Below are 17,034 nucleotides of genomic sequence, written 5' to 3'. Positions count from 1 at the left end.
CTGAGCTCCAAAAAATTAGCAAATCTAATTCATACCCAAGAAAATATCCTCAAAAAAAAAAAAAAAACTGAAATATCCTAATTATACGGTTTTAGGTCCATATCATGAGCTTGTGAATCAACCTTGAACATCATTAAGCAACATCCCGCAGCCACGTTATTCAACACAGGAAGCTGTTTTTTAAAATGGCCGACCACACTTAAGGAGTTGGAGTGAAATAATTCATTCACTTGTGTCGGTAAAAGGGACAGACCCAGTCTATACATCTGTCTAACTGTCTCTAGGGAAGTGCAGTACCAGCTGTACAAGAGTATATGAGTTATAATAATAGCACCACATAGCCCAGGGGACATCATGCGTCATCTGTATAGAAGCACTGCCATGGTACATCTACTCCTGTATCCAGTATTCCAGTTGCAAAAATGTTTTTGCATGTGAGTGCCAAACAGTCAGGCAGCTGAAGGAGGGATGCTTTAAAAGGGGAATAAAATATTTATCTGCAGCTGTTTCATCTCAAAACAAATTATTTCATAATTATATAATTTTACCATTTTCAAGAAGTACCATTTTCTATAAATAATTTTTGTACTTCAATACATATGTATATGTAGACTTTTAAATGAGCCATGCATGAGACTTCCTACTTTTAATTTATTTGTTTAATTTAATTTATTTACATTATGAATGGTTGCCGATTTTAGCAATCAAAAAATAATAAATATATCAGTATATATATTATAATATATTCAGTTTCAGATGTGGACTATGAAATTAACTATGCACAACAATTTCTAAATTATTATAATTTTGTTTTTTATATTCCAGAAAAGTTTAAAGCTGCACTTTGTAACCTTTCCGTCTGCTAGAGGGCGCTATTCAAAATAAAGGCGTAGTTTGATGACGGCAAGTTTGCGTGCAAACTTGGGATGTGGTTTTCACCTCACAGCCGGTGGAAAAGAATCGGGATAGGACTCGGGTAGAAATCATGTTCATGGATGAGGTTATACGTTACTGTAGTATTAAGCAGAGCAGGACCGAGTGTTGTAGAGCTGAGCAAGGTGACTGGAGCGACTGTTACGAAATATACTGCTCGCGAACAGCGGGACTTTTATTATGACGGGACAGTCGCCGGCACCATTTACGCTTTTCCGGTCATGAGTATGAGGTAACGCAGCTCTGTTTATCATATAAGACACATTTAGGTGTGTTTAAAATGATGTTATGACATTATTCTGTACGTTCGCTCGGCGGCTGCTATGACACTTATTCACACTGCTAAGGGTAAAGCGTTTCTGCAAAATAAAACCGAGGGTAACACAGATATGACGCAATTGACAGAAAATTGACTCTTCAGACGTCACGGCTCCTTGGTTAAAATAGCAATTTTTGGACAATTTACAAATAGTTGGAAACATTTGGGATATCGTAAGAACTCAACTGAACAAAATATATAACACTGGCCTAGTGGTTTTTGGTTATTTTACTGCAAAAATCCTACACAGTGCACCTTTAACAGACATGAAGCTAAATAAATGGCTATTGGCTAAGAGAAGTCACAATGGTACCGCTGATTGTAAGTGTTCTGCTAACACATGCCTGTTGCTAGGAGGCAAGAAGGTCACCTTTTGGAAACTGTGCTGGGTTTGGAACCAATCAGTGCTAATGATACTAACCTTGAGATCCCACTGCTTGAATTATTCATAGCAGTCATGGAGTCTGATGTCATGCTCCTGATCTGTTGTATTCCAGCATGAAGTAGGTTGTTAAAACACTTACTATATAAAGAGGAAAATTGTCAATAATGGTCTTGTACTATGAATATCAAACCTCTTTCCTTTTTACTCTCATCATCTCTCCTTTGCTCTGCTCTCATTAATGACAATGATTCATGTCCACCCTTTTCGGTAGCTGTTACATCACAGTCATACTGACGCGCTAAATGCACAAGCCTAATAAGGAAGATGATTTTTAATCACTTTTATTACCCAGAAGAGGACGAGGAAACTGCTGACGTTTGTGTGTGTGCAGTGAGATGGACAATTTGGGTTCCAAGTTTCATTGAGTGGGAACATGTGTACACCTATTAAAGATCAAACAAAAGGTCACTGTGAATAGTAACCTTATAATAAACACCTTTTCCATTATAGCTAGTTGACTATATATAATTTTCCATTACACTGAGTTAAATATATATGATTTTTCATTATAGCCAGATGACTACGCTTCATTTTTCCATTTCAGGAAGGTTAAAACTACTTTACAGAGATTAACTAAAATATCGTTGTGAAAGGTATGGTCTGGTATCTACCACAATGTTGTTTAAGCAAGGTTCAGTTTTCAGGGATCTTAAAATTTCTTAAAATATTTCTCTTTTTGTAGGAAACTAAAATTCTTCATCAATTAGGCCACATTTACACTGCAGGTCTTAATGCACAATTCAGATTTGGTGACTATATCCAATTTTTTTGACGAACTGCTTACATCATTTTTTAAAAGCGACCCGTTTCCGATATTTGCATTTACACTGTGCACTGGTGGAACAGGCCAAGACTTTCTGACCCAGTAAAGGTAGTAAAACGGAGCAATATGCAATGGATGCAGACCAAATGACTATTCAATGATCTTTAAAGGGTCATGAAACCCCCTGCTGCAGCGGTGTTTTTTCACACCTTCGATTTGAAAAAGCTTGTTAAAAGGGGTCGACTGTGAAAAGGTGGGATGGTATTGTGTGGAAAGAGGGAATGTTTGCATAAATAGGGGAGTGTCAGTAGGTGCATTAAGATTAGCGATACCAACAGCAGCAGTTACAGCGGTTCTGAGACATGTTCTTGGTTCACGTTGGCATTGTTTACCACAGTGAGATTAAATGAGGGATGAGTACAGCGAATGAGAGAGCTATGAGTGGCGTGCAGCAGAGATCGCAAATCATTCAGCTCTTCAAAGTTCAAACCAGCATAATTCAGTGAGAAATGAAAATAAAGGTTATTCTGCATGACGAAATATTTTGCAAACGTGATAAAACTATATTTGTCCAAATATGCACGCTGTTTGGCAAGATGAACAACGCGCCGACGTGATAAGAGAACGTGAACCACCCAACATGCGATGTGACAGAGATGTGTAATTCTAGATCGGGGTAAAAGCGAAGGTGTTTGAGGCTAGTCTCGACCGCGCATCTGAAGCAGAGCGACCTGCGCTGGGTTGCCGTGACGATCCGCGCTGTCTATCACTCGGCAGCTAAATCTATATTTGTCCAAATATGCACACTGTTTCACTAAGAGCCCGAACACATGCGGTTTAGTGCATGGCTGTGACGACAAATAAAACGGAGAGGACGTGGCTTTTGTTCATTAGCCTACAGATTACAGATTGGTTATTTTGCACTCCTGACATAGATAGTCAACGCTTGGAGGTTCGGCGTGCGATTCCTCAGGTGAATTTTACTTTACCGAGCCTTTGTAGCAAAGGCTTCCACAGACGGCGCCGGTTACAGCTCGCTCGGCGCCCTTTACGTTACTTCGTATCAGCACAACGCCAAGCTTTCCTCCGTGACTTTTCCACACGCTGCTTCCAAAACTTCCCCACCATATCTCTACAATAATGATATAAGACGAGCCTGACAGAAGTACGTGACTGTCTCATGCATATTAACTAAATTATCTTGTATGCATACTACAGCGCAGGGATTGGACTGAATGAGCTTTATGTCATGAATATATATCGAGAATCGCTCGGAGCGGTCGACGTCAGCATGTGCCCAGCAGCCCATACTTGGGCCGAAAAGGCCGTGCCGACGTCAGCATTTGTGACGTTGCTCCGACTAAGCTTTTCAAACCGGAAGACAGAAATCGCTCTGAAAAATGCAAAAATAACTATTTTCACATATGGATACCATTAATGAGTACCCTTAGTGTTTTCAATGATGTGCAGCCTATACATATCTGTTTACATCTCAAAAAAAGTTTTGGGGTTTCATGATACTCTACTGCTTTTTCATATTAAACTATGTTATTCCCTTAACTAAGACGAGTTGATACATACCTCTCTCGTCTCACATCTCCCCCTCCCTCTCTCATTTCTGTCGATAGGGGGAGATGTGAGGGAGGATTTTTCAGGCGTGACTTTTTAGTGCTATTCCGCCATACATTTTAGTTATTCTTTTAAACCCGCTTAGAAAAGCGTCACGTTTTATTTTGTGTCACCATACTTGATCGTTCAACTATTCATGTAACTGTATTTAAGCTATCACCAGACCAAGCTCAATTTTAGTAGATCATAACAATAAACCTAAGCCTCTGATGGAGATCTGGCACTGTCCTAAATGTTACAGTCGTGCTGTGCGACTGCTCATGTGCAGTCAACGGAATGGGACCAATGCCTTGCCTGATTTGTGTATTGTAAAGTCAAAAATAAAAGATCACTGATGTCCCAAAGTGTACTACTATGGCTTTTACCCAAGAGCTCACTGGGGTATAATATCGCAAGAAACAACTGTAAAGGACCGTAAATATGGCATGGATTAATCAAAGTCATGGATTCTATGAAAGGCTGAAGACTCCATTGCCAAGCATATCATTCTCAATCAATAAAAGGGAAGGGAATTCTGGGAGTGATGTGATCAGGGGAGCATCATTTAGTGCTTTGATCAACATGGCAACAAAATGCTCTCAGCTAGGCCATTTCCATAATCATGATTTCATCAAATTCAAAATTCAGTATCTTTTCTCAATGGATTTCTACCATATATATACCACTGTATCACTGAGAACATCACACAGAATTTACAGCTGAGATCAATGAAATGTTTTTGCTGTTAGAAACCATTAGGCTGAATCTTACATTCGTTTTCTCACAGGGAACAGAGCTCAAATCTTCTGTGGTTCAGTAATGAGACAATTTCCTACGAAAAGGAAACCCCTTTATAAGAACTTAAAGGCCTGTGTGAGCGGCCCAATGGTGTCTCAGTGATAGCAGGGTGGCTTAATCCAGTCAGAGCTGTCAATCATTCAGCTCTCCACTATTCTACAGCTTTGTGGGAACTCGGCTATTGACCCATCTCAAGCTGGCAGCAGTGACAAAGCAGCCAGCACGGAGCACAAAAGACACTCTCTGGGCTCAGACTCCCACTAACAACCAGTTATTTACACCCTCAGATTGAGACTGGGACTGGCCGCTCTCCAAATTACTGCTGACTAGAAAGGCTCTTTCATGACATCATCGACCCTCTTACCGTACACTGACTATTCACTCGTGTTTGCGTGTGCTTTTATGCATATCTGAACTTTTTTTTAGGTTCTGCTTTTAAGGTGCCCTTAACCTACATAATGAATTGACAAAGACACATACAGATTTTGAATAGATCTCTTCCATTATGCCACTCTGTTGGACCTTTATACGTATTGGTTGAAGCAGCTTGACAATTGTGTTGAAGGCTTTGAAAGGATGCATCTGAGTGGACTCTGAATAGACACAGGCAAACCACATAGGATGTCTGTCTGTCTGAGCAGGTTATCTAGCATTACAAGTTAACGTTATGCTGTGTCATGGTTTACAACATTGCTGTCCTGAGACAAGAAGAGGCTGAGATGAGATTAAATGGCTGGTTTTATTGACAATCCAATTTTAAAAGCTAAGATTTTAATTGTGATTATTAGAAGAAGAAGATAAAAAACACTATGGAATTAACAACTTGAAGCAGATACTAAAGAATGATCCTCGCTTTTCTAAGGTTGGAAATGCACATGACATCCTCTGGCAAACTAGAATGTATACTCATTAAATAGTAGAACGTTATCAAGATCCTAATATTACACAAGATTTCTTATGTAATAATCAAAATAATCAGCCACTAGCAGCTGTGCATTTGAAAGCATCTCAAATGTTCAAAATAGCAATTTGTCAAGAAGATGTGCTAATGTTTTCAAGTACGTCAGTTTCTTTCTGACACTGATAAGTGCACTTAATGTCCTCAAATCAATAAAATGTTTGATAGACCAGCCTGGAATCATTATTATTGATAGATTTAATGGATATTTATGTTTACACACATATTTTGTATGTTTGGATATGCACTGAACAATGTGTGTGTGTGTGTGTATGTGTATATATAAATATATATAAATATACACATTCAGTGACAATAATTTTAAGTACAATATACTGTTATATAGATATTTTTCCATTACCGCTTGAATTGATGGCAGATGTGATTTTAAAATTATTGTCAGAGCAGTCATGTTCATCTCTAAATATTAGAAATATAACAGAAGGTTGACTACCACAATCCATTTACAATGACAGTAATTGTTTCTGCTGTTTGTGATGGCTCATTTCTCTTTTGTTCAAGTTTCACAGTCTACTCTGAGTCTGCATCCATTAAAAAAAAATAACTGGAGGCTGTTGCATTAGGCTTTTATCCTCACTCTTATCAATGTCACATTTACATTATGCCCCACTAGCTCAGCTCCCAAAAAACGCATAACAACGACAATAACTTCTGCAACATGGCTTACAGATTCGCCAGACCCAATGCACATCCTTCGTAAAAACCCTTGACCTGAGCTGTACAACAATACTGTGGTGTAATATTACATCCTCTATCATTAAGACCCCTTTGCATGTGTACAGTGTTTTTACAAATAGACAAAAGGAATAACAAATGGGTTGTGGCTTTTTACTGCAATTCTAATGTAAACATCAACATTATATCAAGAACTAACCACCTCAGGTGAGGCGATGATGGTGGACACATTGTTTTTCTCAAGCAACACAAGGTGGAAGGGAGGAAGCTAAATTAGGCCAAACCTTAAATATTTCACTAGCTCTCATCCATTATTGACCAATGGCTTCGCCCAACTGGCAGATTAGAAATCAAATCTCTCTCCAGTCGACGAACAGTTCCCTCAAATCCTCAGAGCACATTCAAACACTTAGAATCAAGAAATTCTGCTTTATGATGACATTATTGTAAAAATGTGTGATGTAAAAGTTTCAATTTACAAAAGAGTACAACAATATTCTAATCCCGATTTAAAATAATATTCATAATATATTTAACAGAATTCTATAACATTCTACAGCACAGAATAAAAAGACAAAAAAGGTAACACTTTAGAATGCGTACTGCCATTAATGCATAACTACACATAATCAAATGAGTAATGAAATATTAACATTCTAGTATCCACTATTAACAAGAAACTCTGATTAATAATAGCGTAATAGCGCTCAGTAATAGTGCTCAGTTGAATATGGTTAGCTAATCAATAACTACTATTTTTTCATACCTGCCAGAGAATTACTAAGAACTACTATATACAGGTTCATAACAAATGTGAATAATGCATAATGTATAATTACATTTTAAAGTAAAGATCATGTTAACCCACTAGTAATGACTCAAGTATCACCAAATCCTTCAGAATTACTAATTATTTTGGATCAGTATTCTAAAGTGAACATCTTAACCCACTAGTAATGACTCGAGTGTTACTACTTCTTTGTAAAGAAATGATTCATTATTTGGATCAGTATTCCAAAGCAAAGATCATGGTAACCCACTAGTAATGACTCGAGTGTTACCATTACCATGAATATCCATAACTTCAGTCATCAAATAGTTAGTATTTCCTTCTGAATTTTGAATTTGGTAATACAGTCATTGCTAGTGGGTTACCTTACCATGTTTGTCACTTTAAAAATGAATTATACATTATGCATTATTCACATTAATTATGAATCTGTATAGTAGTTCTTAGCAGTCCTCTGGGAACTATGAAAAAAACACTAGTTATTGATTAGCTAATAGTGAACTACCATATTGAACTGAGCACTATTACTTACTTATTCCTTAATTCGTTTTTACCACTAATTTTTCAGTTTGTGTCTTAAGTAAATCCTGACAGTAGTTTTTTAATGCCAAAAGAGGTTTGCGCTGGCACAAGCTGATAGTAAATCTGGCGCCAGGACTAATTTATCATCACTTTTTTCTTACAATGTTTCTTCAATTCTCTTTTCAGGGTGCATTTAATTTTTGTACCTTAAACTATTTGTAACAAAAAAGAAACGATTCCCACTGTTTTTGCCCGCCTTTTGCCAAACGCCACACATACACTATCGTTAAAAAATAGGGGTCAGTAAGATTTAGTTGATTTATACTTTAATTCAGCAAGGATGCGTTCAGTTGATAAATGGCTGATGTAAATTCAGCCTTGTCATTACAGGAGTATTACTAGGTGAGCATAAAAAAAGCCTATATTACAAATCCCAAACTAGAAACCTGCCACTGAGCAATTATCGAAATTAAACTCAACATCCAAAGATTGTTTTATGACTTAAAATGTAAAATTAATGGGACAACTTGCCCCAACCTGACAATTGCGAAAACAAAATCCTTTTTCCTGAATGAATGCATGATTTATTGTTTCTCACTTGTTTACTCAACAGCAAAATTTGGTCCCCTTGTGACCATACTTAATATGTTTAACTTGAGATCACACAAGCACACACAAATGTATCTTCTTCCTCATCTAAACCATTTAAGTTGTCTTGATTATGTGTTCCTTTGCTCCTCAATGACTTAGAAAATGACGTCTCCTCATTATTACTTTGAAAATGACCACTCTACAAGCTAAACAGGTGGTTGCTAAATGCATAAAAACTGTCAAAAACAGTAAACCAAAATCAATCACTAATAAATAAAGCTACAGAGGTCATTGCTGCTTGTAAGTTGTGATAGGTTCATACATCCCTTTATTTTTTTTCTCCAGTTTAATAACTCTCAGTTTCTGTAGCCACATTAGATTAATGGCCGACTATGAAATTAAATTCGGATCAGATTTACTGGAGAGTTTATTCGCCCCTGGTTCGCTGATCAGTTAGCTACTGTCCCACATCATCTCAAAATGGCTGCCCTTATGAAATCCTGCAGATGAGGTCAAACACCCAGAAACTCAGGCCCATAAACACACGACGCACGCAAGCGAAATCAACATTTAGAGACACAATTAAAGTGATGCTCTATAAATTTGAGTGTTTTGAGTATTCTTAGCGATTTAACTGCTGGATGTTCTACGTGGAAGCACTGGGGCTCAGATGCAGTTGGGTACTTACTGGTTGTGTTTCCTGACATCTGGATGATGCACTTGGACTCTTTACCGATTTCACGAGAGTTGAAGGGGCGAACTCTCACCGCCACCTTCACCGAGGCCCCTGCCATGGTGCCTCTGTGTGTGTGCTGAGAGCACTCCTTTTAAAGTACAGGTCAGTGCTCACACCTGCCAAGACAGAGTAATAGAGCATTGATGGAACACTGATGTCAACAAACAAAACTGGAAGATCTATTACCATATATATATATATATATATATATATATATATATATATATATATATGGTATATATATTGGGCAATATATTTTTATAGCATTTTAGCTTTGTAAATGCCAGTTAAAAATGTTCATGTTAGCTCACAGCGCATTAACTAATATTAACAGATACACATTTTACATTAGTAAATGTTGAGATTAACATTAACTAAGATGAATACATTCTGCAAATATAGGATCGGATGGGAGGTATGGATGGATGGATGTAATATATAGTGTAGTTCTAATGTATATATTTAGTATTATGATTAAATATACATTTAATAATTGAACCTGAATAGACTTACTAATTGATTGAGACATTTTGATTAATGCACAAAAAATAAGATGAGGTAAATGTACAGTAAAATCCATGTTTCTGCGCGTATGTGTATCATTTCTCAAAATAAAGGAAGGATATAACTCATTCTGTAGTTCCATTACTATATAGCAGAAGAGAAATATTGATTTAGACTCTTCTCCATTGGAAATTGAATTACCCATAGTTTCGGGAAAGGCTGTTAAACTGCCTATCACCATAGCAACTATGAGTATAATTTCTGTTGTATCTATAAAAATAATGGCATGAAGGGACGAAAAGCAAACGCATGATTTCAGTTGTGACTTACAGCAAGGTTACACAATAAATATATATATTTTTTCAATATTTCAATGTTCAGACAAAACAGGAAGGCCGTGTTTATATGACCACAGCTTAAAAGGATCATGCACTGTCAGCTACAGAGCTACAGAGATACTCGGCCCAGTAGCAACAAAAGAAGTGCCTGGCTGGCCAAATGTCAGTACGCGTCCTAGGATTACAATGGCCCAATAACAGAGCTGGATGCCACCAACTCCGAGTCCAGCTCAGCCTCTTAGTCGGACCAAAATGAAGGTGGAGTTAATGTGTCTGGGGAGATTTATGGTCTTCAAGCCTCAATCTTCTTTTCAGAGACTTATATTTCTGTTTATATATGTGTTTGCTTCAGTAACTAGGAGGTTTATTTGAATGCATTTAATTGAGCTCATACGGAGATGTCATGCAAGCAAAATTTGGACAGTTTCAATGAAATCACATCATGCTGAGTCACATTCTGGTGTGTCAGGGTGTGTTTAGAGTCTTGACTCATTGTCATGAACCTCAAAGAGAGCATTTCACTTTACAAAGGTGTTTAAAAGCGATGTTTTTAGCGTTATTTAGTTGAAAAAGGAGTGACATTGACTATGTATTACATGTATCGTGACCGGCATGTTGATTAATTAACCTATTCACATCCATTCTAAACAATCTGTGATTAACATAATTAGTAAAAAAAAAGAGAATTTAGGACCACAAAGGTAAAAGATTCAGCCATTTTGTTAGTCAAATATTCTAAAAATAAAGGTCATGTATTTTGTACATACAGTGCATCACAATTAAAACGGAATGTATGTTGCACTTCATCCACTGATGCACGTCCTCATTAAAGATAAGCAGAAAGATCAATTATACTGCAATTGTTTGTCATGTAACCTAATAAAATATGACAATTTCTTAATTAACTGATCTTATTCAAGTCAAAACTATTATTTAAGAAGCCTTACGACATTGTTACACCAATTAAAGAAATTTTAAAGGTCAGATCAAGTAGAAATGGTGCCTTAAGGTAATATTTTGCAGTGTAGATCATAAATGTATAAATTAATGTATCGTCTAACATTGTGTGCCTCAAGAAATCTACATGCATCATTATTTGTGCTGGACATCATTTGTATAGTGCTGCTAAAACACATTAGGACTCGCATACAATTCCATAAGCGTGATGGCAGAAGTCATAATATTTTACTAGTGCTGTTGCTGTTAAATTATTACATAGGGGAGGGAGAAAACAAGAAATGATTATCCTGTAAAAAAAAAAAAAAAGTATAAATGAGTATTTGTTTCTTTGTAAATTCTCAAATCGTGATTCATTAGCTCTATCCTGAAGACATTTCTGTGTGTCTGCCAGCTTGAGACAATGAATGACAGTGCATTTATCCTTCCCGCACTTAGAAATATGTACACAAGGACAGAGGGCCATTTATGACGTACAACATCTGTTCCAACACTCAATGAAAAAAAGCACTTCTCTGTCATAATAATAATGTCTGGATTTGTTGACAGCTCTGAACGGCCGCACCCCACAGCAGTCCCACCCTGGTGACCCAACACCAAATAAACAGACAGAGCCTCATTAATACTGCATTGTCCTCTAGAATACACCAACAATGGAAAAACTCTTACCTTTACAATGCCGATCCTCTGATGCTCTCGGATAGTGGCTCTAAAGATCAGCTCCCACTACTGTCTTTTGCGCTGGCTTCTCGAATTCTTTTTCTTGAGCTCTTCCTCCGATATGCCAAAAACGATCTGCTTTTCACTCTGTTTAACAAAGGGTCCCTTATTTGTTCCAGAGAGGTTTGTGTAGCTGGATGCCCAGTGAGGCCTGCTTGTAAGTAGGAAGGAGCAATCTTTGAGTGCCCTGTAATGTAGAAGCCAAAATGGCTCTGCTGGCTGCCTAGAGCTGTGATGCTGAGACTGACTGAACCAGTGACATCATCAGTGAGGAAGGCAGAAGCATCAATGCAGTAGAGAGGGAGAGAGGGGGGGGGGGGTGAGGGGGAGGAGAGAGGAGGGGGTGAGGGGATGGAGATTAGATTCCCCGCGGAGTACGGTATGCGCACACGCACACACACACACACAAACATGGCTCTTCATAACATGAGATTCAGTGGCTAGTGCTGGGCTGCATGTGTGTGATAGATCAAAAGAAACCAAGTAGGTAGTTTGATACCCAACTATGCAATATGATTTAAGACAAAATGATATTTCATATTTACATGAATTCAACTCTAATTCAATCTCTGTATTTGAATTAAAGAATAAAAGCAAAAGGACACCACTTATTACCATAATGAGATTGCTTTACTGATGTTATTATTGTATCTTTATAAAATGTGCATTAATTTTATTTGTAATTAGTTTCATTTACCAGCTACAGATTCTTAAATAATGAAGATAAAAATCTAAATTATTAAAAACAGCTGTCATTTTAATTTTTATGAAATTGGGTAATTGAAAGAAAATTGTATATAACAACAACAACAATAATAATAATAATAATAATAATAATAATAATAATAATAATAATAATAAAAAATATTAATTCATTTAAATTCAAATTAATTGTTTATCATTTCTATTAACATAAATTATTATTATAATAAATAATAAATGATAAAATAATAAATAATAAATTATAATAAAAATAAAAATAATAATAAAAATGTATTATTATTTTATTTTATTTTTTTACTTTGATGTTCAATGGTTATGCTAAAAACATATTTAGTTAATTCTCTGTATTTATACATTTTATTAAGAGTCAAAAATGTATATAAATACAAATTAATAAAAATAGATAAAATAAATTAAATGTAAAAATTATTCAAATCAAAAATGCTATAAATACAATTTTCAGAGATTATGGTTCAACAGTATTGCTTATTTAAAACATTCCACCTTTTCATTTAAAAAAAATTGAATTGCAAAGAAGTGTAAATAATATTTGGCCTCAATTTGGCCTTTCCTGTGAGCTATCTGTCAAGAAAAATCAGCTTTCTGGTGGGATTACTCGTTCACAAACTATTACAGCAAATTGGACTGTGCTCTCCCCACAAATCCAGTAAACCCATGTAAAGGAAGCTTTTCCCACTGACATTAATCCGCCTCTATTATTCTGACTCAACCCCTCTTTGCATTTTCTGAATTAGAGAGACTAAAAGGAAATGATACCAATAAAGAATTACATCTCATAATGGAATCAAGATTAAGTAATGCCATTACCATATATTTTGCATTTCTAAACAAAACAAGACTTATGTTGGGCTTCTAATAATTAAATAATTATTTAAGAGTATATTTAAACAATTAAAGTAACATTAGTGGAGTAATATATAAATATTGAAGAGTGAAATAGCTATATTTATGCAAAAGGGGGGGAAGGCATTGATAGCCATCTTTTAAAGAAAACAGAGGTTATTATGCGATTCAAAGTCAGAATGCTTTTTATTTAGCCTCTATGTGACTCTGCATATGTCACAAAGAAAAACAGGCCAGCACATCAGTCGCACTGAATGCTGTAATGATGATTCAGTGTTTATGAGCAGGTCAAAGCTATTGTTTGGCCGGTCCATGTACAATAGAGGGAAGAGGCACAGACCACCCATGGCACATCCAGAACATGGCAGTTGCCCTTTTGGTTTCACCCAAATCAGATTCAAATTAATTCAGTTGTTATGTTGAGCAAATAAACAAGTAATTTACTTTATCTGGGACTTATTTTCTTATTGTCTTTGTCTTCCTTTTCATTCTATTATCTTTTGCATGTTTTACTCTTCCTACCACCTCTTTATCTCACCCTATTTTGTTAACATGCCCCTTCCTCAAAAGTTTGACCATTTACGCAGAGAGATCATTCTTGATCACTCATAAATATCCAAGTCATTCATGACAATATGTGTGTGAGTTACAAAGATTTAGAAACATACATATATAACATCACCAATGCTGCACAGTAAAGAAATGTTTAACTGCAAATACACCAATCAGGCATGACATTATGACATGATTATTTCTTTATCACAGCACCTGTTACTGTTACTATTAGGCAGCAAGTTAACACTATGACCTCAAAGTTGATGTGTTAGAAGCAGGAAAAATGGGCAAGCATAAGGATTTAAGCGAGTTTGACAAGGGCCAAACTGTGATGGCTAGACGACTGGGTCAGAGCATCTCCAAAACTGCAGGTCTTGTGGGGTGTTTCCGGTCTGCAGTCGTCAGTATCTATCAAAAGTGGTCTAAAGGAAGGAACAGCGGTGAACTGGCGACAGGGTCATGGCTTATTGATGCAAGTGGGGAGTGAAGGCTGGCCCATGTGATGCGATCAAACAGACGAGCTACTGTAGCTCAAATTGCTCAAGAAGTTAATTCTGGTTCTGATCGAAAGGTGTCAGAATACACAGTGCATCGAAGTTTGTTGCGGAAGTGGCTGCGTAGCCACAGACCAGTCAAGGTGCCAATGCTGACCCCTGTCCACTGCCAAAAGTGCCAACACTGGGCACGTGAGCATCAGAACTGGACCACGGAGCAATGGAAGAAGCAGGCCTGGTCTGATTCTGCGTTTTCTTTTATATCACGTGGATGGCCAGGTACGTGTGCTCCGCTTACCTGGGGAACACATGGCACCAGGATTCACTATGGGAAGAAGGTAAGCCGGTGGAGGCAGTGTGATGCTTTTGGCCATCCATAAGCATCGTTGCAGACCATGTTCACCCTTTGATGGAAACAGTATTCCCTGGTGGCTGTGGCCTCTTTCAGCAGGATAATGTGTCCTGCCACAAAGCAAAAATTGTTCAGGAATGGTTTGAGGAGCACAACGAGTTTGAGATGTTGACTTGGCCTCCAAATTCCTCCAAGATCTCAATCCAATCGAGCATCTGTGGGATGTGCTGATCAAACAAGTCTGATCCATAGAGGAACACCTCGCAACTTGCAGGACTTAAAGGATCTGCTGCTAACATTTTGGTACCAGATACCACAGCACACCTTCAGGGGTCTAGTGGAGTCCACGCCTCGACGGGTCAGGGCTTTTGGCAACACAATATTGGATAATAATGTTATGCCTGATCGGTGTATATTTATTTATATTATAAATATTATACTGTAGTGGATATTATAGTTTATGCTGATTGAATTCTATTTGAAAAGAGTACTCAGACTGAATGATGTACATTATTGCATTTGTTATATTTTTGTTCTCTCTCTCTCTCTCTCTCTCTCTCTCTCTCTCTCTCTCTCTTTTTCTCTTCTTTTTTTTATTACTTGAATTAAAATGGGACATTTCTTTGATTTGCCCTGGGATATGGCCCAGGCAGGAAGACACATCAAGCACAGAGCAACCACAGCATTCAGTTAGACACAATGCCAGTCTGAGCAGTCCCTGGTGGCTGCTTTTCTCTTCTTGTGACTCTCTCTCCTTCCCAACCCTTCCTGTTCCTCTGTCTCAGCTCAGTAGAGCAATACCCTGAATAATTTATCCAGCTAAAGAAGCTCTGGTGTGGGCCTGACGCCTGATACAGTCTTAAAGAGACAAGCTTTTAGAAAGAATACTGCTAATAGAAACACAATGATACAGGATAGTACAACCTTAGGAGTCCACACCTGTCACACAAAAACCAACCTATTGCTACTACCACACAATTTGACTTCATTAACAATCTACTGAATATTTCAGCCTGGCTCGCCCTCCTATGTACTTCTGCTCAATTTTATTTTTTCTTCAGTACTACGTCTGTATGGAGGACTAACCCTGCACAAATAAAAAAATAATTAATTAATTAATTAATAAGTAAATAAATTAATAAATAAATAAATATACACGCATGGAAATTAATAAACACATAAATAGATAAATGTGATAATAGGAAAATAAATAACAGAATAAACGACTTGATAAAATAAATGATTCATTTTTAATCAAATAAAATATTGTATTATCTTTCCTTTATTATTTTCTGCTTTTATAAAAATATATTTTTTTAACTTTATTGATTTGTTAATTCATTTTAACATTTATTTTTATATTATTTAAGTTGTTTCTTCTGTTATTTATTTTCCTATTATCACATTTATTTATCTATTTGTGTGTTTATTAATTTACATGTGTGTATATGTATTTATTTATTCATTTATTTACTTATTCATTCATTCATTCATTCATTTATTTATTTTTAATTTGTGCAGGGTTGGTCCTTCATACGTCTGGGACTGCGGTGTATTCTTAGGTTTTCTAGGTAAATATACATTAATGAGCACATATATTTTCGAAAGAACTAAATGTTTTTACCTAAGAGTAAACTAAAAAAGTTACAGGGCCCTATTTTAACAATCTGAAACGCATGTGTCAAAGCGCGGAGCGCAAGTAACTTTGTGGGCGGGTCTCGGCGCTGTTGCTATTTTCCCGGCGGGATAAATGGCTCTTGCGCCCGGCGCAAATCTAAAATGGGTTGGTCTGAAGTAGCTTCATTATTCATAGGTGTGGTTTGGGCGTAACGGGAATAAACCAATCAGAGCGGCATCCAACATTCCCTTTAAAAGCAGGTGCGCAAGTTCCCTTATGGATTGCTATCATTATGGCATATTTACCAGGCGCACGCCAGGAGCGGTTCACAGCCGAGGAGACTGATGTTCTTGTAAGAGCAGCCCTTACGAAACAAAAATATATTGCAGTATATTGGAAAATTTCATGCAATACATTAGGAAATATATTAACATATATGGGAATTAATATTTATATCTTTCAATATATTGCAATATATTGAAAGCGGCAATCATTTGTATATTTTGCAATATATTACATGAATATATAATATATTTTATAATACCATCAATATATTATTCCATATATTTACAATATTTTAAAATATATTTCAACTAATATATTGGTAAATATATTTTCCTTCCGTAAGGGAGTGAAAGACAGAAGTTGTGTTGTATGGGGATGGGAGAAACCCACCGGAAATAGCATCGGTTAAACAGTTTTTTTATTTTTTCAGTCGATTTTTTTTTCCTGGTTCTGACGGACAAACCA

At 36.6% G+C, this 17,034-nt stretch overlaps 1 protein-coding gene across 16 annotated transcripts in view; it reads right to left on the bottom strand.

The window, feature by feature from the left end:
• kif1aa (kinesin family member 1Aa) overlaps nucleotides 1-11,911 on the bottom strand; it is a 79,705-nt gene extending 67,794 nt beyond the window's left edge. For 9 of the 16 annotated variants that reach the window (XM_067459579.1, XM_067459580.1, XM_067459584.1 and 6 more), the window contains exons 1-2: nucleotides 11,628-11,911; nucleotides 9,112-9,275 (exon numbers count right to left, since the gene is read on the bottom strand). In XM_067459579.1, the coding sequence (XP_067315680.1) occupies nucleotides 9,112-9,217 (106 nt within the window). In that variant the 5' untranslated portion in view covers nucleotides 9,218-9,275; nucleotides 11,628-11,911. The remainder of the gene's footprint in view (nucleotides 1-9,111; nucleotides 9,276-11,627) is intronic. The other 7 variants (XM_067459588.1, XM_067459590.1, XM_067459591.1 and 4 more) reach the window with 1 other exon arrangement.
• Between the last annotated feature and the right edge of the window lie 5,123 nt (nucleotides 11,912-17,034).

Source organism: Pseudorasbora parva, chromosome 12 (assembly GCF_024679245.1).
Source record: "Pseudorasbora parva isolate DD20220531a chromosome 12, ASM2467924v1, whole genome shotgun sequence".
NCBI classification, from domain to species: Eukaryota; Metazoa; Chordata; class Actinopteri; order Cypriniformes; family Gobionidae; genus Pseudorasbora; species Pseudorasbora parva.
The sequence above is the reverse complement of the archived record's forward strand: the minus strand, read 5'-3'. Positions and strand labels throughout refer to the sequence as shown.